Source organism: Bactrocera neohumeralis, chromosome 6 (assembly GCF_024586455.1).
Source record: "Bactrocera neohumeralis isolate Rockhampton chromosome 6, APGP_CSIRO_Bneo_wtdbg2-racon-allhic-juicebox.fasta_v2, whole genome shotgun sequence".
Classification (NCBI taxonomy): domain Eukaryota; kingdom Metazoa; phylum Arthropoda; class Insecta; order Diptera; family Tephritidae; genus Bactrocera; species Bactrocera neohumeralis.
Window position 1 is genome coordinate 35939297 of NC_065923.1, and position 26910 is coordinate 35966206.

A 26910-nucleotide genomic window follows, 5' to 3' on the forward strand; every position below is an offset into this window, starting at 1 on the left:
GCAAAAGGACCATAAAATCTTTTCGCAGAATTTTCTCTCGAAAACTCGTAGCATCGACTCATCGGTTTGCTGTCATCGCCCAAGCCTCTGCACCGTATGGCAGGACTGGGAATTATGAGCGACTTATAGAGTTTGGCTTTTGTTTGGACTTTACTTTTCAATTGCCTACTCAGTCGAAGTAGCACCTGTTGGCAAGAGCAATCCTGGGCGTTGGATTTCAGGCTGACATTATTAGTGGTGTTAATGCTGGTTCCTAAATAGACGAAATTATCTACAACTTCAAAGTTATGACTGTCAACAGTGACGTGAGAGCCAAGTCGCGAGTGCGACGACTGTTTGTTTGATGACAGGAGATATTTCGTTTTGCCCTCGTTCACTACCAGACCCATTTTCTGTGCTTCCTTGTCCAACCTGGAGAAAGCAGAACTAACGGCGCGGGTGTTGAGGCCGATGATATCAATATCGTCGGCATACGCCAGCAGCTGTACACTCTTATAGAAGATGGTACCTTCTCTGTTTAGTTCTGCAGCTCGAACTATTTTCTCCAGGAGCAGGTTGAAGAAGTCGCACGATAGGGAGTCGCCTTGTCTGAAACCTCGTTTGGTATCGAACGGCTCGGCTCCTGACGGAGCTTTTCGTGTTGTTCAACGTCAGTTTACACAGCCGTATTAGTTTTGCGGGGATACCAAACTCGGACATAGCGGCATAAAGGCAGCTCCTTTTTCGTGCTGTCGAAAGCAGCTTTGAAATCGACGAAGAGGTGTGTGTGTCGATTCTCCTTTCACGGGTATTTTCCAAGGTTTGGCGCATGGTGAATATCTGGTCGGTTGTTGATTTTCCAGGTCTGAAGCCACACTGATAAGGTCCAATCAGTTTGTTGACGGTGGGCTTTAATCTTTCACACAATACGCTCGATAGAACCTTATATGCGATGTTGAGGAGGCTAATCCCACGGTAGTTGGCGCAGATTGTAGGGTCTCCTTTTTTATGGATTGGGCATAGCACACTTAAATTCCAATCGTTGGGCATGCTCTCGTCCGACCATATTTTACAAAGAAGCTGATGCATGCACCTTATTAGTTCTTCGCCGCCGTGTTTGAATAGCTCGGCCGGTAGTCCGTCGGCCCCTGCCGCTTTGTTGTTCTTGAGGCGGGCAATTGCTATTCGAACTTCTTCATGGTCGGGTAATGGAACGTCTGCTCCATCGTCATCGATTGGGAATCGGGTTCTCCTTCTCCTGGTGTTGTGCGTTCACTGCCATTCAGCAGGCTGGAGAAGTGTTCCCTCCATAATTTAAGTATGCTCTGGGCATCAGTGACTAGATCACCTTTGGGGTTCTACAAGAGTATGCTCCGGTCTTGAAACCTTCTGTAAGCCGCCGCATTTTTTCGTAGAATTTTCGAGCATTACCCCTGTCGGCCAGCTTATCAAGCTCTTCGTACTCACGCATTTCGGCCTCTTTCTTCTTCTGTCTGCAAATGCGTCTCGCTTCCCTCTTCAACTCTCGGTATCTATCCCATCCCGCACGTGTAGTGGTCGATCGTAACGTGGCGAGGTAGGCAGCCTGTTTTCTCTCCGCTGCGACACGGCACTCTTCGTCGTACCAGCTGTTCTTTTGCTCTTTCCGAAAACCAATGGTTTCGGTTGCAGCTGTACGTAAGGAATTTGAAATGCCGTCCCACAGTTCCCTTATACCGAGTTGTTGACTAGTGCTCTCAGAGAGCAGGAGTGCAAGCCGAGTAGAAAATCGTTCGGCTGTCTGTTGTGATTGCAGCTTCTCGACGTCGAACCTTCCTTGTGTTTGTTGGCGTGCGTTTTTGCTGCACAGAGGCGAGTGCGAATCTTAGCTGCAACAAGATAGTGGTCCGAGTCGATGTTAGGACCTCGGAGCGCACGCACATCTAAAACACTGGAGACGTGTCTTCCATCTATCACAACATGATCGATCTGGTTGGTAGTTTTTCGATCCGGAGACAGCCAGGTAGCTTGATGAATCTTCTTATGCTGGAATCTAGTACTACAGATAACCATATTTCGGGCCCCGGCGAAGTCAATCAGCCTCAACCCATTTGGGGATGTTTCGTCGTGGAGGCTGAATTTACCGACCGTAGTGCCAAATATACCTTCTTTGCCCACCCTGGCGTTAAAGTCGCCAAGCACGATTTTGACATCGTGGCGGGGGCATCTCTCATAAGCGCGTTCCAAGCACTCATAAAAGGCATCTTTGGTCACATCGTCCTTCTCATCCGTCGGAGCGTGGGCGCAGATCAGCGATATGTTGAAGAACCTCGCTTTGATGCGGATTGTGGCTAGACGTTCATTCACCGGAGTGAATGATAGTACTCGGCGACGGAGTCTCTCTCCCACCACGAATCCAACACCAAACTTGCGCTCCTTTATATGGCCACTGTAGTAAATGTCACAAGGACCTACTCGTCTCTGTCCTTGTCCCGTCCATCGCATTTCTTGGACGGCGGTGATGTCAGCCTTTATTTTTGCGAGGACATCAACCAGCTGGGCAGCGGCACCTTCCCAATTAAGGGTCCGGACATTCCAGGTGCATGCCCTCAAATCGTAGTCCTTATTCCGTTTGCCATGGTCGTCATCAAAAGGGGGTCTCTCATCCGAGGCTGTGTTTTCCTTTTCATTGGTATTGTTTTTTACGTGGCGGGTCCCAAGCCCAGCGCACAACCCTATGTAGGGAATGTTTCGCCTTCTCGGATTTAGCTGAAACGGATGATCTCTGGCTACCCAGAGGATACTTGGTCAAAGACGGAAGTAGTGAGCTGCTTGAGCCATGTGTAAAAGAATCGTTTCTGGCCACTCCCAAGTGAATGGCGATCAGAGAACTTTCCTCACTTGCGTGAACTTCTACACATGACTCCATCCTCCGCAATATATTACTTGTTCATTATTTATTCATTTTCCGCTCCTGGTGTAGATTTCACAGTAAAATCGTTGGCGTCTTAATGGCTCTGGAAAAATACGTCTTAGTTCGCATTAGCACACAGATGATTTAAATGTGAATTCGCGCTGAAAGCGATGAATATTCACACTCAAAGAATAATAATCCGGAGTCGGCAGCCGAATTTTCAGAAGAAACGGGAACTGAAACTAAACTTTTCTTTAATAAATTTCGGAAGGAAATGAAGGAGAAAGAGAAAATTATTGACGTCGGATGAGTGATCAGCAATGAAAATCAAGGGGATTTATTTGAAGGTCAAAAGTTGGAGATATACAATTTCTTGGTAAGCACAATTTGCGTTTTTATTTTGTGGCATGAAATATAAGTCGTTTCTTTTGTAAACTTTTCGAGACCTTCGTAGATTGTTTATGTAGACGAGAGTTATAAGTGAGATGAGAAGAGCATGAGATGACCCACACAAAAGGTTAATTTTTTTTATATTTTCTTGAGAAAGAGCATATAAACTCTTTTGCTTCCCCACGCGTTTTTAAAACAAAACAACCGGCAGTAGATGATTGCTTACAACAAATTCGAAGTTGTTTTAAGACTTTCAAAAACATGAGTAATAGCATATCGCCTACTTCCCATATATCACAATTTTAAATTTCATATGATTCTTCCACTTCACATTATACAGTTTGAAATACAATGTCGTTATAGAAATAAAACTTTGCATAAAAAGTGTATTTAAATTTGTAATCTCATGTCAAAAAATAGTCCAATTCAATCAATATCCTGATACGGAACGTGCGAACCTCAGTGACTATAGCTTTTTACTAAAAATATCAGTCATTCTTTGAGGTACCTTATTTAAAGTCGGTGAGCATCATTTTCCCTAATTAATATATATCTTGATGTCAAAAATGGAAAATAACGGTTCTATAATTCCTTTAGCTTTCATAGTACATAATGTAAGGAAAGATTAAAATATCAATCAGCAAGTATGGAAATTATCAAATGAGAAAAAGGGATATGAGCGGATAAGTTAGACAGGTAAAGAAAGAATGAAGAGAGAGTGTATGTTGATGGTAGTGGGAGTACTAGTACATGACTATATACTTTCAATTTAATAGGAAATTGCTTTGTTAAATTGTTGATTACTGAGTTCTTTCACAAACAAATAGACGCAGAAAGTATCATAATGAAAAACATGCAGGACAAAGCGCCGTCTTACAGTTCATACAATTTTTCGTAATTACATATCAGAAAATGAAAAAAACCGAATAAAAACTTGTTCCACTTCATGGAACATTCAAGAGCTTTCTTTCCAGATATTTTTAGAATAGAATTTTCCAGACGCTTCCAAGATCACGAATATAAAAAAGAACCCTTCCAGGCAGGTAGTTAATCGATTGTTGTCCACGAGCCTGAGCAAGTCTTCCAGTGAGATTCGCAGGTATGCCCTGCTGTGCGGTAGTAAAGTATTGACGTGAAATTTTGAGTTTTCTCTTGAATGGCTTGTAATCGTTTCAAACTAACTAAAGGAGTATTTCCATGTGTGCGATAATCGTACAATCGATGCCAGTAATAAGTTAGCCAAAGTGACTCCGTGGAACATTCGTTTGAATAAGAAATTTATGCAGTTTGGCATATTTTCACACAATTTGTCTATCGACAAGCAGATGATTGCTTACTACGACCGTCATTCTTGCAAAATGTTTATCAAAGGAAAACCTATTCGATTTGGCTTCAAATACTGAGATATATGTTCGTCTGATGGCTATTTGTATTCGATCATTCCGTACAGCGGTGCAAATGAGAATCGTGAACCCGAATACAAAAACTGCGGCTTAGGTGAGATGGTCGTACTAAAGTTTTTGAAACAACTTGACGATCCACGTGAACATTGTGTTGCGTTTGACAATTTCTTCACTTCTCATAAATTGGTGAGTCCCCTCACCTCTTTGGGATATTATGCTACCGGAACTATTCGTGACAATCGTACGAATAAAGCGAAACTTACTGACTTCTCATCATCTAAGAAGAAAGAACGCGGCTGGTTAGACTATACATTTGATAGCACGATGGAACGACAATTATGTTGTGACCATTGCATCGAATCATGAGGCAATTGCACCACTGCATCATGTGAAGCGATGGAAAGGCGGCAAGAAATATTATCTTGATATGCCACACATCGTAATAGCATACAATAATCGAACGGGTGCTGTTGATCTCTTCGATAATGCCATGAACAATTATCAAATTCGCGTTCGAGGAAAAAAGTGGTATTGGCCACTGATACCAAATGGATTTGATGCTACAATGGTGAACACTTGGAAAATTCATTGTGCTCTCGTCAAATATGAAAAGGGAATGTCACGCACCACCGAAAGATGTATTGCACAAAAAATAGAACTATTGGATCAATTACAGTTCCGTATTTACGTTGCAGAATCTTTGCTTCGAATGACAATATCGTCGATGTCGTTTTCGGAGACGTTGACTCCACAGTCAACAGATGTTCGAAAATCAAAAGACGCCGCTCTAGAGAGTGTTCGTTAAGACAAAGTTGGGCATGGCATTAAAAAATTAGAGAATCCTCGTCGTTGTCAAAATTGTCACAAACATTCGTCATATAAATTCACAAAATGTGATATAGCTCTACAAGTTTTGTGCTTCAATCAATTCCATGAAATATAAAGATAAGATATTGAACTTTCAAGATAAGTTTTTCAAAACTTACTTATGACGTGTATCTTCCTTTTATTGTAAAAAAAATGTAAAATAAAATTGAAAAATTGAACAAAATAAACGTTTTGAATGATAAACTCTAATAAAACACTGTTTCACTTAATCAAGGATCGTTTTCGGCCGATGGTCGATTTTTCGACCACATTCCTGTGGCTAAACGGCTGAATGTAAAAATCTCAAAAAATGTAAAGCTTTGAGATTTTTTCATACTAAGCAGAATAAAGTTTGAATTACATCAAAGCAGTGGATCTAAGTGCGGCCGGAAATGGGTTAAAGAAAATAATATTTGTTACATTTTGATACACGTATATGCGAATATTAAATGGAGACAATTTTCTGCCTTAACTTAATTAGAAACTTGGTCAACTCTTTCAAAATCTTAACTTCATGTTTGTCCTACATTAAATAAACAAAACAAAAGTTCGCCAATAACCTTAAAATGGTAATTTGCATAGTAAATACAAATAAAACAATAACAAGTAAGGAAGCGCTAAGTTCGGGTGCAACCGAACATTTATACTCTTGCAACTTGCAATCAAAGTCAGGAAAATACTTTAAAGTGTAAAGCCAATCATATAGAGTAAAATCAGCCAAATGTTCGAAACCCTGATATTAGTTATATGGAGGCTAGGCTAAATTTTCGCTCAAATTTACATATCTCAGGCTAAAAGATACACTGTTCTGAATAAAACACGCTCTCGAGATAACTCACATATTGGCCGATATATGCGGTACAAAGTCACCCCAATGTTCGAAAATCTTTATGTTAAGTATATGGGGGCTAAGGGAAGTATTGGTCCGATTCAACCTCTTTTTGACATACAAACATACCATTATAAGAGAAGGATTGTCCCTTAATTTCAATTATATATACATAACATTCACCAACATTTTCGATCAAAAGTCAACTACGGGTACCAGGGTCTAAACATTCAGTACGTAGAGGCTTCAACAGCTTTTTGTTGGATTTAAATAATTTGTGCCATAGAATGGCACACACTAAAGACATTATTCGTGCCAAGTTTTATCCCGTTATATTAATTGCTTTTTGATTTGTGTACTGGAAACTGAAAGAATTAAGTGGAATTTTAAAATGAGATATATGGAAAGTAGGCGTGGTTATTCTTCGATTTCGTCTATTTTCACAATGTAACATAAGAATATAAGGGGAAATCGGTTGGTCTGGTCCCGAGATATGGGATTTCACCAAAAAGTGGGCGGTGCCACGCCCATCGTACAATTTTCGCACCAATAAAGACCTCTCATACCATCTCGAAGGTAAAATTTAATGTCTTTGGCGTATTTAGTTATTGATTTATCGCCCTTTTAGCAGTTTTGAACAGTACCGTTAAATGGGGAGTGAGCGGGCCTATCCTCCGATTTCATCCATTCTCACACTATCCGTAGAATTTCCCATAAGATTTGTACTCAACAAATTTGGTTGCAGTAGCTTAAGTGGTCTAGGAGATATGTACATTAAAATAGTGTGAGGGCGGAGCACAGTCCCTTGCTACTGCGATCCTCTGTACCAAATAACAGCTGTATATCTTAATTTAGTGCTTAGCTATGGAAATTTATATCTTTGCGATTAATAGCGATTTGTGGACGTGGTAATGGTCTGATTACTCTAATCTACGAGCTCAAATCTCAATTTTTACTCAAGTCACAGCTTACTCGGACAGACGGACAGACAGACAGTCAACCGGATTTCAAATTTCCTCGTCATCCTGATCATTTATATACATATATGTATATAACCCTATATCTATCTCACTTAGTTTTAGGAGATACGTACAACCGTTAGGTGATCAAAACTATAATACTCTGTAACAACTGGTGCAAAAGTATAAAAATTAATAAATCACAAAAACAAAAATTTAAAAAAATAATTAAGAAAAAAAACTAAATAATTAAAATAAAAAAAATAAAACAATCAAAATAAAAAAGAAACAAAAACAAAATGTGAAAAATTAAAAAAACAATTGTAATTGAAAACATGATTTACTTTCTCTTTATTTATTTGAAACCAGACATTATTTTTAGCTTTATAATATCGGTCCCTGTGAACCTCCAGTATTACGCTGAGCTCTGAGCTTTGTTTCCATTCAGCTCAAAATCTAAAATTATTTCGATTACTTTTTTCATTAAATGTTATTTTTTCACCTTTTTATTATTATCGCAACTGTGATTGTTATAAGACAGTGGTCGGCATTTCATAGCAAAATTTTGCAAACTAACTTCACACGTACGCTTACGCTCTATCGTTCAGTCGTTGTCGAGCCAGCAACGAATTAACATCACGCAAGACTATAGCGCAAAACCCAATATGCCCTGCGAGAAATATTTTATGATTCTAAATGCCTTTGGTGCCATGCAATGCCTTTTATGTTCCAAGTCTTTTAAAGATAATAGGGAATATATCCTTAAAAGACATTTTGTTAATTTTCATTATACTAATAATTATTTATAAAATTTGCTTAATTTTAATTCCAATTTCTCACTGGGCTACTTTTTTTTCGTGCTTACCAACACAGTGACAGATCCTCTCATGCCGACCACTGTTATAAGAGCACTCTTAATTTTTGTGTTCACCACCACGCTCTTAAGAGAGCTGTTCTCTCTTGATCTCTTTCATATTTTTCGTAAATTCAAAGATATAACATGCTCTTATAGATCAAGTACAAATAGTAGTCGTCAAACTGGTGGATTTCACCGATTTTAGAATTGGTCTCATATTACGGATTCCTAACTTTCAGTTCAAGTGCGTTAAATACCATTCCCTGCCTTCAAAATAATTATTTTTGTATGACAACAGTAAAGTTTTATATTATTTTTATTAGACAATTTATTGTAAATGAATTTGTTAAATTGAAAAACGGAACAATAATTGAATTATTTTTTTACATCGACGACAGTAAGGATTCAGGCACAACAAAACAGTTACGCACATAACTTTTGGGTAACGAGCACCTTTCTATCCAACGGGAATTTTCTTCATCAAAAACTGATACACATGACTTGTCAGCAGATTTAGACTTGCCACCAATAGCCCACAGTTTATTGTCTAGCGATACGCAAGATATATAACAATAGAAAACTTCCAATGAGCAAATCTGCGAAAATTTTCAAGAATATTAAGTTTGACATCAAGCGATTGGCGAAAATCAACTCAATATATGTACCTGTGACCATGAGTCTTGCTGAGGATCGTAACGCTCAGCACCTCTACGGCTTAAAACATAAATCTGACCATTATGTGCTGCTACCTGTAATATAAAAAGTAGCAATAAACGTTGTATTTATTTTTAATAGAGTTAAGAGGGCGACTAAATAAATCAGTGACTATTTTCAATTAGACAATTTCGGTAATTTTTATTGAAGCGGAGTTACTTTCGCTGGTTTTGGAAACTATAGGGTAGGCTTGCAATGCTGAGTTAAAATGGATTCTCTTATTATAGCGGTAGTGCGTATCTCACAAATAAATTTGAAAACTCTGGACAGAATACAAATTCCGGTTACGTACATCCGTCTATAGTAAAAGAACTCCAAAGATGTGAATTAAACTCTTAAGTAACCTTGTGATATACCGCTCTTCGACTCTTCCTCATTCTACTAAATCATGACTTGATCAACTTTCTACTAATATTAATAATTATATTTTAATCTAACTTACACCAGGTAAAAAGTGACTATTTGTCATATCCGCGCAAGAAGTCCAAGTATTCGATTCCGCATTGTAGCATTCAACGGATTTTAAATCCCCATTGCCATTATAACCGCCTATTGTATAAATTTTACCATTCAAGATCACTGCACTGGCGCAATCTCGTCCAACAATTAATCTGTTAACGGACTTCCAACCATCGGAAGTCGTATATCTGGAAACAAACAAAAGCAATGAAAAGAGATTGAATCTGTAAACTGAGGCTTCAAAAGTGACATTTTGTCACGTTGCATAGTCTGTTAAAAAAAACACTTAGAAATATCCTAAAAAAGTGTTAAAGTTTTCTATAGTCAGATTCAATCAGATCATAGCATTTCACTGAATTCCCTCCTTCTTTCATGCCGAAGTACCTTATTTTGTTTAATATCCATACCCCCCTAACACATCTAGTCTAAAGTGCTTTCGCCGTTGTTTAAAGTTAACCAAAATTGTTAAAGCTCACAATCGCCATCGTTAGGTAATTCGTTACAAATTCATGCATATATATTCACCTTTCCACCGACGACAAAACATTAGTACCATCAAAACCACCAATCGCATAGATTTTGCCATTTAATTCGACAACGCAGTGTAAGCCTCTTGCTTGGTTCATGGCGGGCAAATTTTGCCATGTCTTAATTCGTATATTCCAGCTGCGGACGGTGTTAACTGTGACACCATTTTTATAACCGCCAATAAATAATAAATTATCATCCTTTAACCCTTTCGCCCCTACTGGGACAATATGTCCCAGCAAACTTCAAACATGTGTATAACTTTTAATTTTGATCCAATTACGCATTGAAATGTACCCAATAAAGCCTTGAAGACTTCTTTGATGATCAGTAACCGCATTCCGTTATTATTGACATCAATTTCTCGTTACCGAATATTTTGCACAGACATTTCGCGAAATTTTATCAGTCACGCGTTGTATTTCAATGTGAAACGTCTATCTGGTTCAGTTTTTATTCGTAATATTCCGCTTGCTTTACGGTTTAGGTGTGAATAAAGATAATTCCTTCGAAATTGGAAACAAATTGGATTGAAAAAGGTAAGTTTTTTATATTTGTAACTACATTGGGACATATAATCCCAATAATGCATTTGTGTGGGATAATAATATCCCAATATTTGTTTATACCATTAGATGTCTACAAGGAAAAAATTGGGTGAGAACGAAATTGCTGATTATTTTTTACAAGAGGATAGCGACGATATGGCCGATGATTTTAGTGCCTCTGAGTCTAGCTATGAACCATCGGATGACGATGACGAAGATGCGGAAGTTCCTGTAGCAAACGCTAAATATGTAAGCAAATCAGGTGATGAGTCTTCTTCTGAATCGGAGTTGGATGACGATGACGGTCAAGTTTTAGAAGTTGTATCATGCATAAAAAAACATTCCCAGCAACGCGAAGTGAAAGTGGTGCGCAATCCATAGACGAGTGTATGGCAAAATTCAAGTGTCGCTCAAGTTTGAAACAGTATATGCCTTTGAAGCCAATAAAGAGAGGGATAAAATTATGGCTGCGCTGAGATGCCAAAACAGGCTACATTTATGACTTGAATGTATATACTGGAAAAGACACATCCTCTAATCTGAAAGGAACTCTGGGAGAACGAGTTGTAGAAAACTTGACAGCAGACATTCTTGAGCAAAATGTTGTTTTAGCGTTTTATAGGTTTTTCATCTAACGTTAGCCGAAAACAAAAAGATGGTTCTAAATTAGAAGTTGATTGTCCACTAGCTATTGCAGACTACAATCGTATAATGGGGGGCGTAGACTTATCAGATCAGAAGGCTGCAATATACGACATGAATCGTAAGTCGCAAAAATGGTGGAAAAAGTTATTTTACAAGATTTTTATGCTAGCTGTGGTTAACGCTTGGATTATATATACACAACGTCAACGCCGTAAAATTTCGCTCATTCAGCTGAAGGAATAAAGCACAAAAAGCTCACAACACGTCAATGTGGGGGAAGACCAGCAAAGCGATCACGAACTGAACGTCTAAATATTGGCGATCATCTTCCTATTGAACAGCCTTCTCGTCGCCGATGCGTTCATTGCACTTCACAAAATAAGGAAACCAGAACCAAATACGTCTGTTCTGGATGCAACAACGCTTTATGTTTTAAATGTTTTGCTTCTTTTCACAAGTGACTTAAATTTGTAAAAGGAAAAATGAATAAACAGTGAAATCCATTATTTTTTATTAGAAGTTGATATTTAATTTTTTGTTCCTTTTGGTATTATTGGGACTTATGCGTCCCACCTATAAATGTTATTGGGATTATATATCCCAGGATAACCGTAAGGATATCCGATTTTTCAGGTATGCCAAACATCTTATATTTTAGTCATACTACATTATTTGCTGTTGTAATGATGAAAACCCCGCCTGATTTCGAAAAAAAACTCAGGGGTGAAAGGGTTAATATAGTTCTGTACAATCCGTAATCGATTTTTATACTCGCATATTCCTGCCACTTATCCTCAGTTTTGTTATATTGCTGTAGTTTGGGATTCAGCTATTCCAAAAATATTGTAAGTACATTAATGTATGATTATCTCTTTTGAAAATTAGCCACAGGGTGCGTTTACCTCTGCGCAAAGCGCTAGGATTGTTTTCTCATCACAATTTGCAGTACTGACCAAACGTGGTTCTGTAAATCGCGTATTTATCATTGGCCGTGCTGTAGGCACTCCGATCCACGATAACGCCTTGAAGACCAGTAGCTCACATCCAGGTAACGGCTGTATGTGTGTAATCAGAAAGTCCACTTTGAATTGAGTAAGACGGAGACAAGCTATTAAAAGTGGCAGTTGTTCTTGACGCGCAGGGGCATCGTAATTGTACCAGCTGTGGATGGCATCGTAAGCATCTTCCTCACGGGTTATGTTCAAATTGTCAGATACCAGGATACGTTGCAATTTTTCTGCATCAAAATTCAAAAACTCATCGCTTTGGCTGATCTAGTATTATTAGAAACAAGATTTGAATTACACAGGTACTGTTATTGTGAGACATTACGTGTATATTTAGACTCACCTCCATGAAGTTCTGTGTCTCGTATTCGATGAGTTTCTGCTTAAGAACTTCACATTTCGTTTCATTCTCCAACGTATAAGCAGCCTGCAAGGTGTAGTCATCGATACGTGTCATGAGGTAGTCCACAATATGGGTTTTGGCATCGTCCATTTGCAAAACGATTGCAGCATTTAGCATGGCAGCGACATTATTAACGGTAATGGAGGCCTCTCCGGTGTAACAAAAGGTTATTAGACGCTCAAAAATATCGCTATCGATATCATTTATCTCGATGACTGGATTAGTGCCTTGATTGCAATTGAAAAGATTCTCGAAGTAAGGACTCGCTGCTGCGAGTATCAAACGATGCGCGGGTACACTGAAAAAGAATTATAAATATTAATCTGTATAGTTTTATGTAAACTGAGAACAAAGTAATAGTACTTACAGAGCTGTTGGGTTTGACACTTTAAATGTCACATCGATTAGAGACTGCTCGTCGAAGAAGCTAAATATTTTCGCCATTAATTTCTCCATGAAACGGTTCTGCTCACTGGAATTTCTCTGAAGCGCAAGTGTTTGGGAAGAACTCGTGGCCATTGCTAGTTACTTAACTTTCCTTCTGTAATAAAATTACAATATTGATTAAAATATTTCAAATAAGTAAATGCATCTGGAAGTTTTCTTCCAAGTTGTCTGGTGTACACTAAATCTGCGTCCGATCACTGACTGACAGCTGTCCGCACTTAGTAAAAACACCAGCACTGCTAAAACTCAACAAAGATTTATCATTCCTTACCTCTGGTGGGGAATTCAAACAGTCTTTCGTCAAGTCAGAATTCTTACATTCTGATTTTATTTTTAAATTTGGAAGCCTTATATACTATTTTTCAAAATATCCTAATTAACTAAATATATGTGTGTGTTTATATGTAAGTATGTTGGCTATTGTTTGAACCTATGTTGTGTGACCTTGGGTTTGTTTTAATGTGCGTACATTTACAAACAGTTGCTAAAATGTATTCTAAGAATTCATAGGTTATCATATGCAAACATCTTATCCTTACGAGGCATCTCAACAAGATAAAATCTATGTCTTACTAACTGTATTGCCGTACCTATTGCCTGTGGAGACTCCACATTGCTTATAGCTTACAATATATGGCAAACTAATTCGTATGCCATATATCGGAAACTATAAGCTGTCACTTCAACAGTTTGACAGCGCAGTTTTCATTTCTATGAAAATTTCGAAGAGGCAACATATACCATTTGCACATATGCCGACGGCATTTTCATTTCGGTAATATGAAAATTAGAAGAGCGAGTATTAAGACGGTTGTGTTATATTATAAAAATAAAGTACATTTTCAAAATAACATTTTTTTTTCAAAAAAATAATATTTAGCTTAATATTGTTAATTTACTGAAAAATTATGCAAATTGGGTTGGGAATAAGCGAAATCTTAAATTTAATAAACTTATACTAGCAAAAATCAAAATATCATTGCTCATTTTAAATTTATTATGTTAATTGGAATATAAAATGTATGCCACAATTATTATATAGTAGTCCAAAAATATGAATTCTTATTTTTCCCAGAAATACATTTGTAAAAAAAGGATCTTTATCCTTTTTTTTTATTTTCCACATAAAAGATTTAAACAGTTCAAGGGCTCAAAACATGCGCTACATCAGCTCGAACCTACCTACCCTACGCCTTTGCGCAAATGATTATGTTATGATAACAAATTCCCACATACAGATTTGGCAATGGCAATAGCAATAGATTTGACAGTTAGTAAGATATAGATTTTATCTGTTATACGTTCGTAATGTTTGTGCAAATGAATGCTATCTTTTGCATAATGCATTTTATGTATGTGTCTGTTTCTGTATTTAATATTAGCTTATTGGCTCACCCTAGCAAGGCAGTACAATACACCACAGCCGATGACACCATAACACAACACCAACTCAACTCACCACACCTGTACAACCCACTCAACAAAAAGGATGAACAACGAGATGGCAGATTGATACTTCATACATCGTTACACGCATCGGTGCTCACTTTTCGCTACCAGCATTGGCTGTATACATATGTATGTACATAAAATTCGAAATATATTATCAAAGCCGCGCATCAACAATCGCTATATGTTTTGCATGGCAATGCATTTTAAGTATGATGCATTCTGATGCGAAAGCGATAATATTTTCTGTATTTAAATAAACAATTAAGTGGACCTTTTAACTAAATAACCTTTTTCATTGCTGTTTGACGAGTGTGAGGGAACATTGAAATTGGTTTTATTCCCCAATAAAAGTGTAAACACATTAAAACCGATCGAATAAGCCGTGTGTGTGTGTCTCCATCACATAAAATATTAATTAAACATACATACATATATATTTACATACATACATACATGTACACTTAAACATACTTACGTCGTTAAAATAAACTAAGTTCTTTTGTTGTTTTCCACTTAATTGTGGGTAACGTATTTTTCATAAGAGGCATCGAACTCTTTAATTTTATCATTTGTTTATAAAATAGTCGAAATTGCATTGACACTATTTGTAACCAAATTCTAAAGAATTTTAAGTGCATTTCCGCTTTGCTGCAAGTATGTTTTTACGATCGACATTCTTAAGAGGCGTTGCACTTATTGATTTTGCTGATAAGAATTCTATAGAATGTTAATCGTATTTTGCTTTCTTTCTTTACTAGTGATTTCGTATTTAAGGTTAAGAATTTTTGTAAACTAACTCAGTCATATTCTTTGATTCAATAAAGCAAGAACTACATGTTCTTGAGAGAAATATTTTAAATAATGTTTTAATTACTAAACGCAGTGATCTACCTGCCATCCAAGAAATATTCAACGGCTGTGAGTCGAGGCAGAGCAAGGTCAACCAGGCGACCAATTCAATATACCTCTAGCGATTTCTTTGGAGAATACCAGCAGTTACACAAATACGAAAAGTACAATAAACTTTTGAAAACTGTGTTTCTTCAAATAACAATCTTCACACAAAGTACTTTTCAAACATTTTTCTTGAAGTTGAAAATTTGTATTTTGAAATGAGTATTTCCAAAATCTCAAACTTTGTAAAGTGAGATTACAAGAAGGAGAGCCCGAAATTACGTACAGTTCTCTTCAGCGTGATGTGCTGTTAGAGGATTTTACGATAGAAGAAGAACCAAAAATTTTGTACCGTTTTGACTCGGATTTAAAATGTACAAAAGTTCCAATCTTTTATCTACCTTGTATATATTTGTCTTCTGCCGAGGAAGAATCAGCAAAAGTAATAGAGGAAGACAAAAAACAAAAAAATGAAGTTGAAGAAGAAGAACAATCCCTTGAAGAACTTCATAAACCTTCAAAAACTGAGGAAAAACGAACTGAATTGATAACTTGTCATCTATCTCTTCCGGTAGGCTCACATTTTGGAGAAATGTGGAAAAGTGAAGTCCAGGTTAAATCGTTTGAAGATGAGGGCAAAGCTAAAGAAATCGACCACATTTTGGAAGATGATGCTGAAGCGTATGGGAAGGAAGAGGAAATACAAGTTTTGAACAAACCAACAAAATTTCCGAAAAGGAAAGATTTCGTAAATTATAAAAAGCAGCCAACAAAAAACTGTAAAATGCAGAACCATGCGGAAGAAGATTCGAATGATTCTGCAACTATAAAAGGAAAGGAACCATGGGACTAGTGGTAGATGATGCAGATGCACACCAACGATGCAGCAAAATTATAAAAAAAAGGAATGGAATCATCTACAACAATCACAGAAGGATGGAATCGGTGCAGAAGAGTATACAAGGATACAAAAAAAAGAAACGTAAAATCAAAGGTACACCGTCGTCGGACGTCAAAGAGGAAAAGCCGACAGGACACGAATTTGAAGAAATGGTTACGTGCAAACTATCACTATTACAACGCAGGAAGGCGCATTGTCATCGCGAACGTCACTTTGTTGTCGACCATCACAGGATCGCAAGCTGTCACTTTTGCCACCGTATTGTCGTTATATTAAACAAGATAAGATAAGAAATATCATAAACGCGGTTTGATAATTAAGTAATGAGACTGATTTTATTGCCGCGCTTGTGGTAAACCTGTGACCTTGAAATTCCCTTTCTCTTTTTCCGGCAATGGCTGTCTCCGCGCGAGGAAAAAAGCTTGCCGACAAGTGTGAAAACGATGATTACGTTTTTGACGAAGCCGTGGAATCGTCCGGAGGAAAGTAAAACTGTGAATCAAGTCAAATTGCCAAGTACTCGAAAGATTGTGAAAACGAGTTAAGAGGGTGCGCTCAGACATCGCTCGTAACTGGATCCTTCATCACGATAACGCGCCGTGCCACACCGCCCTCAGCGTGTCCCAGTATTTGGCCTCTAAAGGGTTCGCCGTGTTACAACAGCCGCCTTTTTATTGTTTCCCAAAACAAAATCGGTGGTCAAAGGAACCCATTTTGAGTCGATTACGGACATCCAGGCGGCCGTGACGAGGGTACTCGCGGACATCCCAGTCGAAGCGTTTCAGAAATGTTACAAAGCATGGAAAACGCGCTGGAAACGCTGTATAACAGCCCAAGAGGACTACTTTGAAGATGATGGCAGAGTTGTAGAATAATTTTCAAATATACGGTTTTAATGGAATCAGTCTCATTACTTAATTGTCACACCTCGTACATACATGTCTATATACAGCCCACTAATTTTAAATAATCATTTCTTTCATCTTCAATACGTTCAAATAGCTTTGAATATGCATACTTATCAACAAAGCCGTACCAGCACATAGACAACCACATGCATTTAAATGCAATGTGCATCTAATAATAATAAAAATGCATGGGACACAAGTCATAAATTTACATAAGAGATAACATTAAACACACATACACACACATGCATTAAATTGTACACTTGAAAACAACCCCAAATATATTAAACATACATACACATATACAGAAACATTGTCATGCAAAACAATAGCATTCAAAAGACAATAACACAAACATTACTAAGGATAAGATGTTTGCATATGATAACCCTTGGGTTCTTAGAATACATTTTAGCAACTGTTTGTAAATGTACGCACATTAAAACAAACCCAAGGTCACACAACATAGGTTCAAACAATAGCCAACATACTTACACATAAACATACACATATATTTAGATATTTAGGATATTTTGAAAAATAGTATATAAGGCTTCCAAATTTAAAAATAAAATCAGAATGAAAGAATTCTGACTTGACGAAAGACTGTTTGAATTCCCCCCACCAGAGGTAAGGAATGATAAATATTTGTAGTTTAAGTGTTTGTACTACGTGCGGACAACTGTCAGTCAGTGATCGGACGCAGATTTAGTGTACACCAGACAACTTGGAAGAAAACTTCCAGATGCATTTACTTCTTTGAAATATTTTAATCAATATTGTAATTTTATTACAGAAGGAAAGTTAAGTAACTAGCAATGGCCACGAGTTCCTCCCAAACACTTGCGCTTCAGAGAAATTCCAGTGAGCAGAATCGATTCATGGAGAAATTAATGTCGAAAATATTTAGCTTCTACGACGAGCAGTCTTTGATCGATGTGACATTTAAAGTGTCAAATCCAACGGCTCTGTAAGTATTACTTTGTTCTCAGCTTACATAAAATTATACAGATTAATATTTATGTTTTTTTTTTCAGTGTACCCGCGCATCGTTTGATACTCGCAGCAGCGAGTCCTTATTTCGAGAACCTTTTCAATGGCAATCAAGGCACTGATCCAATCATCGAGATAAATGATATCGATAGCGATATTTTTGAGCGTCTAATAACGTTTTGTTACACCGGAGAGGCCTCCATTACCGTTAACAATGTCGCTGCCATGTTAAATGCTGCAATCGTTTTGCAAATGGACGATGCCAAAAACCGTATTGTGGACTACCTCATGACACGTATCGATGACTACACCTTGCAGGCTGCTTATACGTTGGAGCATGAAACGAAATGTGAAGTTCTTAAGCAGAAAATCATCGAATACGAAACACAAAATTTCATAAAGGTGAGTCTAAATATACACGTAATGTCTCACAATAACAGCTCCTGTGTAATTCAAATCTTGTTTCTAATAATACTAGATCAGCCAAAGCGATGAGTTTTTGAATTTTGATGCAGAAAAATTGCAACGTATCCTGGTATCTGACAATTTGAATATAAGCCGTGAAGAAGATGCCTTCGATGCCATACAACGCTGGTACAATTACGATGTTCCTACGCGTCAACAGCAACTGCCACTTTTAATAGATTGTCTGCGTCTTACCCAATTCAAAGTGGACTTTCTGATGACACACATACAGCCGTTACCTGGATGTGAGCTACTGGCCTTCAAGGCGGTATCGTGGATCAGGGAGCCTACAGTACGGCCAATGACAAATATGCGATTTACAGAACCACGTGGTGTCAGTGCTACAAATTGTGGTGAGAAAACAATCCTAGCGGTTTGCTCAGAGGTAAACGCACACTGTGGCTTATATTCAAAACTCATAATCATACATTAATGTACTTACAATATTTTTGGAATAGCTGAATCCCAAACTACAGCAATATAACAAAACTGAGGATAAGTGGCAGGAATATGCGAGTATAAACATCGATTACGGAGGGTATAGAACTATTTTAAAGAATGATAATTTATTATTTATTGGCGGTTGGAAAAGTTGTGCCACATTTAACATCGTCCGCAGCTGGAATATACGAAATAAGACATGGCAGAATTTACCCGGCATGATCCAAGCAAGAAGGTCACACTGCGTTGTCGAATTAGATGACAAAATCTACGCGATTGGTGGCCGTGATGGATTGTCGTCGGTGGAAAGGTGAATATATATGCATGAATCTATAACAAATTATCTAACGATGGCGATTGTGAGCTTTAACAATTACATACACGTTAACTTTAAGCTTAACGGTGAAAGCACTTTAGACTAAATGTGTTAGGGTAGTATGAATAATAAACAAAATAAGGAATTCGGCATGAAAGAAGGAGGGAATTCAGTGAAATGTTATGATCTGATGGAATCGGACTTTGGAAAACTCTAACACTTTGACATTGTCAACGACTTATTTTGAATAATTCTAAGTTTTTTTTTAAAGACTATGCAATGTGACGTAATGTCACTTTTGACTCTTCAGTTTAAAAATATGCATTCTTTTTCATTGCTTTTGTTTGTTTCCAGATATACGACTTCCGATGGTTGGAAGCTCGTGAACAGCTTAATTGATGGACGATATGATGCAGGTGCAGTGACATTAAATGGTAAAATTTATATAATGGGCGGTTATAAAATCCATAAACACAAAACAAACTTTTACATGGACGAACACCTGCAAATAAAATCCGTCGAATGTTACAATCCGGATTCAAATACTTGGACTTCTTGCGCGGATATGAAACTATTTCACAGTTCACCTGGTGTAAGTTAGATTAAAATATAATAATTATTATTAGTACAACGTTCATCAAGTCATGATTTGGTAGAATGAGGAAGAGTCGAAGAAAGGTATATGATGTATATGAGATAAATCCGTTAAAACAACAACAACAGCGGTATATGACAACTTACTTAAGTGTTTAAATATTAACATTCACCTCCTTGGATTCCTTTTTCTAAAGACGGATGTATGTAATCGGAACTCGTATTCTGTCTAGAGTTTTCAAATTTATTTGTGAAATGCGTACTACCGCTATAATAAAAGAATCCATTTAAACTCAGCACTGCAAGCCTACCCTATAGTTTCCAAAACCAACAAAATTAACTCCGCTTCAATAAAAATAACCGAAATTGTCTAATTGAAAATAGTGACTGATTTATTTAGTCGCCCTCTTAACTCTATTAAATTTAAATACAACGTTTATTGCTACTTCTTATATTACAGGTAGCTGCACATAAAGGTCAAATTTATGTTTTAAGCCATAAAGGTGCTGAACGTTACGATCCTCAGCAAGACACATGGTCACAGGTAAATATATTGAGTTGATTTTCGCCAATCGCTTGATGCCAAACTGAATATTCTTGAAAACATTTCGCAGATTATCTCTTTGGAAGTTGGTCCTGGCTTGATTACTTTCGTATCGCTGGACAATAAACTATTGGCTATTGGTGGAAAGTCTAAATCTGCTGACAAGTCATGTGTATCAGTCTTTGATGAAGAAAATTTCTGTTGGGTAGAAAGGGGTTCATTACCCAGAAGTGATGTGTATAACGGTTTTGTTGTGCCTGAATCCTTGCTGTCGTCGATGTGAATAAATAATGTAATTATTTGTCAGTTTTTCGATTAAAAAAATTCTTTTATAATAAATTATCTTATAAAACTTCACTATAGTCTTACAAAAATAATTAGTTTGGAAGCAGGGGATGGTGCTAAAGGCACTTGAACTGAATGTTCGGAATCCGTAATATGAGACCAATTCTAAAATCGGTTCAATCCACCAGTTTGACGATTACTAGTTTAATAAATATGTATTTGCATAGGTATGTATATTTATACTAGAAATGCTCTTTAATTTAAGAGAGCAAGAGAGGAACAGCAGTCTTAAGAGTGTGGTGGTAGACAAAAAAATTTAGAGTTCTTTATAACAATCACAGTAGCGATAATAATGCTGAAAGGTGAAAAAATAACATTAAATAAAAATAAAAGTGATCAAAATAGTTTTAAATATTTATGTCGAATTGAAGACAGTTATCTATAACAGCACAAAAAACGAAGGATAACGAACAGAAATCCTTCTGGAATTGTTGGAATATCGGAAGGATCAGCGAAAACCATTTTGAAAGATTATTTGGGCCTAAGAAAAATGAAAGCAAGAATGGTTCTAAAATCACTAAATTTTTTCTATCGACCGACACCAGGATGTCATAAAAAGTATTATTACTGGTGATGAGTCTTGCATCTAAGAGTATGCTTACGTTCCGGAAACAGACGATAAATCGACGGCAAAATTCAGCAATTTTGAACCAAATTTTGCTGCCACGCATTCATCCCAAAACATCCCAAGAAATTACATTACATGAGCCAATCGATGTGCTGACATCATTAGCAACTTTTCTGATGGTAATTCGGTATAGGACGTGAATATCAACATCATAAACATAAATTACAAGCTCAAGAAAATATAATAAATTCTTATGAAATTAAAAGTTGTGTTGTAAGATATGAAGACAATTTTATACACCAGCGAATGAAATTAGTAGGTAGTTCCTGTGGAATAAGATTTCATACAAAGGTGGGTGCTTCAACGAACATTGGTGATGACAATGACAATGGTCATTTATTACTCGTTTAGTAGATCCCCACATTATTAACTTAACAGATTGGTTTTACTCGCGAAAATTCCATAGTGCACTAGACCGTCAAAAATTGGTATGACGCTTTTCAACGTGATCTTAGATCGGGTTTTGTGACAAAACGTTACAAAAACCCACGATAGCGTATCGGCAGACAGACCGCTGAAGATGTGTGAGATAGCTGAAATAATAAGCATCGCAAAGGACCGAGAGCATATTCTGTATGAAATAATAAACACTCCGGACAACACGTCAGACTTCACTTGTCAAACTTTTTCTAAGAAATTCGAAATTTAAAGATCAAGAAAAAGATTCTCATAAAATGTGTTTATACTTTATTCGGTAACCTTAATTTGAGTTGAGGGCTTAAAGCGTGGCAAGAAAGAAGCGAAGTGCGCCGTAAGATGATGGACACCGATTTCTGGGATTCGCAAGGTTTGATCTGCATCAACTATTTCAAGCAGCGTAAAACGGTCACAGGGCTTTACTATTTGATGATCTAAAAAGTTCACTTCCTCTTGCAAAACGCTACCTACTCATGTCTCTGCTCTCGCCACCGCCAAATTATTCGAATTAGGATATGGACTTCTGTTTCTTCCACCGTATTTTCCAGATTTGGCCCGCGCGTAAATTAAAATTGGAGAGTTTTTTCCGAAATATTTTGTTTTGCATCGATAATTGCACTATGGATTGCATGAACATACATATGCAGTAAATTTATTTTTCGAATGAAATAAAACCACTTATTTTTCGATAAATGCGCACAAAAAGTTCAGTAAAATGTATGAATGTTCATATGTAGGCACACGTAGAAAATGTCTGAGTCACTTCATATATGTAGGTAACTGAAACAAGGATGTCTGGAAACAATTTTTTTTGGACTCGTAGTTTAAGATATAAAAATTCAGCCATATTTGGTTCTCTATGAATTAAATTCATTTCAAGGAAAAATATATTTTTCCATAAAGCTTACTCTGAAATCTTGTGAAATAGTATCTTTCAATATAGTAGCACAAAAATACACTTATGTAATTTTACACAGAAAATGAATGAATGAAAAAGGAATGAGTAGTCGTTTTAAAATTAAATTATGTCCATTATTAATTTTGAATGACGTCTGAATAATTAAAGACCCCAACAAATGATATTCTCTTTAATACTAATGATACTTTGGGTGCATTGAAGCTATAAAACCCTTTACAGGTGCAACTTCTGCTGGCATAAAGGGTAAAAAATGCCTTTATCTTGATTTTTGTCAGTCAGTTTGTACATCTTATACGGCTTTTCAGACAAATGAGCAAATTCTTGGAGAGAAAAAGTCATATGAAAGCTTTCACTTTGATATCTTAAAAACCGAATAATTAGCTCTTGTAAAGGTGTAATAGTACATTAATCTAAAGATGCATGTATACAAATTTATTAATTACAGTTCAGGAAACCTTTGTTTGTCAACTTCAGATTTCTCATTTTTAACAGTTTGTTTTTCTTAAATAACAAAAAATGTGCAGGAATGCGAAATAAAAAGCGTTTCTCGATGGCTGAGGGGTTTCTGATTCACTGCATATTCGGTAAATAAAGTTTGACTTTTTTGTGCATTTTACGTCAACCAGGAGAAAAAATTAGTTATTCGCTGCTAAAACAAAAAAGGTCATGACTTTCCTTTCGATTAATTTATTATTTCGGCGTTTTCGTTGATGCCCGTGCATGCATGTATAAATATAGTACATACATACATATGTCATAGGTGTCCTTTTGTTACGAAAACAGTGGCGGTCAGTTGTCAGGTAAGTTGTATGTCACGATTGTCCTAACAAATGTCAATGTATTGGTGACCTCTTCAGCTTTTTTTTATAGGGTTGCTTTTTGCCTTTTGTTGTCTGACTGCCAACATGGAACGCAGGTTTTTAGACTATTTTTGGAGAATCACCTGGATAAAATTGGATATATAGAAATGGTGCCAAGTAGACAAAAGAAGAAACGACTGACGAACTGTTGTTAACTTGGGTTTAACTGCTTAGGCGGTGTCACGCTAATAAAGTATAATAAGAAGAAATATCTTGTGGAATATAAATTGTTGTATGCAGAGGTGTAGTGCATTTGTTTCGATCCAATAATTGCTGCGATTCGAACATAAATTGCTTCTTAAAGTAGGCGTTGCTATACCATTTGTTGAATATTTGTACTGATCTAGAAGCAAGTTCTCCATATCGTTAAATTTAGCTTTGCTGACCAAGTGTTCTTCAATATACACATGCTAGCCTCAGAGCTTATAAGATATCTTTATCTACATCCACCTCTTACTAGTGTGTGTGAAATGCTGCCAGAGTATAAAACTACAGAAATCAAAGTTTCTCACCTGTTTAAGGTGAGAGTCTTAAATGCAAACAAGCGTCTGTCGGAAGCGTCAGAAGTGTCGGAACAATGTGCCAAAGGCAGTGAAACTAAGTACAGCGGAAGTGTAGTTTAACTTACATATTTCATGCTGATCAAAAGGTGTACAGTGAAAGCGAATAAATTTTCACTTAGCGGGATATTTAATAAAAATATGATTGACAGAGAGTGGCAACAACTCAACTACTTGACTCTTATTGATTTTATGCACTGGCAACATTTTGCAGAGAGTATATAAATTACCACTTACTTTTTCACTTACTTACACTTACACTTACTTTACTTAACGCAATGTTTTACTTAAAAAGAGATTACAATTTTATTGAAGGCTGATAAATGTTATAATAAAACTCTCCCTGGTCGGATACCAGTGGAGGTTGTAGGTATATGAAATTATAAATTAGAAAACTCGAAAATGTGATAAGATCGGTTGAACTGCTGCGCGCCGAAGATCACCAGACGTAACAAGTTGGTTGAGCTGCCGACCAAAATACGGAGAAATGCCAAAAAAGATGGTTGATCTGCTTGCCGAAAAATACGAAAGAGGTAGAACGTCCGCCGATGTTTTCTAATCGAAATTCGTCATCGAAGTAGTGTGTTCACTTCCAGGATGAAGCTTTTTGCTCGTTGGGGGGTGGTGGATTGGTAGCTGCGTGTATTGGTGTGTGTGTGTGTGTGTGGTGTTTTCTGCTGCTTCCAATGGATGTGTGGTGTGTGGGGAAACTGCTGTCTTCAGGTGTGGTGTCTGGGCCAGTGTTGCTTGTGAGTGGTGTGTTGTGTGGTGTAGTGGCGCGTGAGGGCGGGAAGCTTAACTCATTTAGCCATCCCGGCCCCCCTTAGGCGAATGTTCAGCCTAGCAATCGCTGAAGCTGCTGCAACGTTGCCACAACGTTGCTGAGCCCGGAAGTACGTCGATGCTGCGGCCTTTGATGACGCCTTATCGAGGCTACATTGCGCTGACGCCATTAACGGGACTCAGGGGGAGGTGCCTGTCTTCGCCGACGTGCCACTCGGCTAGTTTGCTGCGGTCTGGTTGTGCCGCGGCTGCGAGGTGCAGGTGGCCGACCGACCTCACGTCTCGGAGTGCGGTGGAGCAGCGTGTGATGCTGTCTGCCACAGATGTGGCACAAAGCCCCTGAATCACATTCCTGAGTTGCGTGCGTGGGCGCCAGACATCTGTGGCAATGCCCATGCGCCTGTGCTATTTGTTGGCGTGGTATTGGTGACAACCCCTTGAAGAGCCCACAGTATTGCAGTCGGTGGGGGCGGCGACAAAGGGGACATCGTAAGCGATGGGGCTCCGCTGGTGATGACGGTGTTGTAGTTGGGGCTCGTACGATACTACGAGCGGAAGTTGACGGTGTTGTTGCGGTGGTTGTTCGGGGCGCCGGTGTTGGGGCAACCACAGGACGGGCCACACTGATAGCCGATCGCATTGTTGGCGTTGGAGGTCGACTATTTTCTGCATCCATATTTGCCTGTATGGAGAAAAGTCGAGTTTAGTTGCAACTCATTACCATAGATTATGAAATTGTGCGAGTTGTAACCAACTTTATTTGGTTTGTCAGAGTTTAGTAATCTTCCCATTATTTTGTAGTATCTTTATGATTTATCATATATGCGATTGATTTCGGTTTTAGTTATTAGAAGGATTTTTAAATTTCTGCGTGTCGGTATTATTGTACGGATTGTTTATTAGGCGCATTTTCGTTATTATCTGCGGTTGGTAAGAAGCATAGTTTAACGAGCGGTCTTGTTAGAGTTCCGGTTTGAGTACGGAGGTCAACTACTCGTATGTGATCGTCGGAGCCGTGATGTAGCTTCTCTATGCGACCAAGCCACCATTCTATAGGGGGGAGACAGTCTTCATGTATTAGGACAAAATCTCCAAGCTTTGGCGTCTTTTCGGGAGTTTTCCAGCGGTACCTTTTGTGAAAGTCCTTTATATACTCCTCCTTCCATCGGCGGCTGAAATCATGATGGAGAATTTTAATTCTTTCCCATCTATTTAGTAAGGAAAGCGACTTCATGCCTCCCTCCCTAATGCTTTGGGGAGCGTACTTTTGTACAATATCAGGCGAAACTTGCTTTATAAAGTCCACAAACTGTTTTTCAGTGGCTCTTTGAGCTCCTATAAATGTCTTGCCGTTGTCACTCATGAGTTTTGACGGAAAACCACGTCGTCCGACGAAGCGAGCAAATGCAGCGTGAAAATCCCCTGTCGTCAGATTAGCGCATAGCTCAAGGTGTACTGCCTTTGTCGTGAAACATAGAAAGACAGCCACATAGCCTTTCATGAGAGTGGGAGACCTTAGCATGGACGCCTTTATTTGAAAAAGCCCAGCAAAATCGACACCTGTGATAGTGAAGATAGTTCGCATCTTTTGCTTATGCATAGTGCATATCTTGCACGAAAAAATGCATTTCTTTATTTTTGGCTTGAGTCTTGGGATATAAAACTCTTGGCGGGCTATTTGTTGCATGAGGCTATGTTCGGCGAGTAGCATTAAGATGTGGATGTAATTGAGGAATAATGTGGCAAATGGGGACCTCTCTGGAATTATTATGGGGTGGCGTTCATTGTTTGTTAGGCTCGAACTAGCGAGCCAACCATTGGCACGAAGCAGACCTTTCGTGTCTAGAAATGGGTTTAGAACTAAGAGTCAAGCTCTTCTTGTCAATCGGCTTCGATTCTCTTAGTAAACACATGTCGCGGCTGAAGTAGCGCGTTTATGTTGATGCGATAAGAGCGACCTTTG

At 37.8% G+C, this 26910-nt stretch overlaps 2 protein-coding genes across 2 annotated transcripts in view; one reads left to right on the top strand and one right to left on the bottom strand.

Annotated features, from left to right (window-relative positions):
* Window positions 1–13017, bottom strand: part of LOC126761903 (kelch-like protein 1) — a 21556-nt gene extending 8539 nt beyond the window's left edge. The window contains exons 1-8 of the mRNA XM_050478338.1: window positions 12848–13017; window positions 12421–12778; window positions 11966–12344; window positions 11820–11901; window positions 9875–10120; window positions 9333–9537; window positions 8842–8925; window positions 8564–8772 (exon numbers count right to left, since the gene is read on the bottom strand). Of these exons, the coding sequence (XP_050334295.1) occupies window positions 8564–8772; window positions 8842–8925; window positions 9333–9537; window positions 9875–10120; window positions 11820–11901; window positions 11966–12344; window positions 12421–12778; window positions 12848–12999 (1715 nt within the window). The 5' untranslated portion in view covers window positions 13000–13017. The remainder of the gene's footprint in view (window positions 1–8563; window positions 8773–8841; window positions 8926–9332; window positions 9538–9874; window positions 10121–11819; window positions 11902–11965; window positions 12345–12420; window positions 12779–12847) is intronic.
* A 4653-nt stretch (window positions 13018–17670) lies between these two features.
* LOC126763000 (kelch-like protein 17) lies at window positions 17671–20734 on the top strand. Its single transcript, XM_050480146.1, has 8 exons — window positions 17671–17712; window positions 17879–18052; window positions 18120–18477; window positions 18554–18925; window positions 18999–19291; window positions 19652–19889; window positions 20352–20435; window positions 20506–20734. Exons 2-8 carry the CDS (start codon window positions 17901–17903, stop codon window positions 20716–20718), a joined length of 1710 nt encoding a protein of 569 aa, XP_050336103.1. The 5' UTR covers window positions 17671–17712; window positions 17879–17900; the 3' UTR covers window positions 20719–20734.
* Window positions 20735–26910: the final 6176 nt, after the last annotated feature.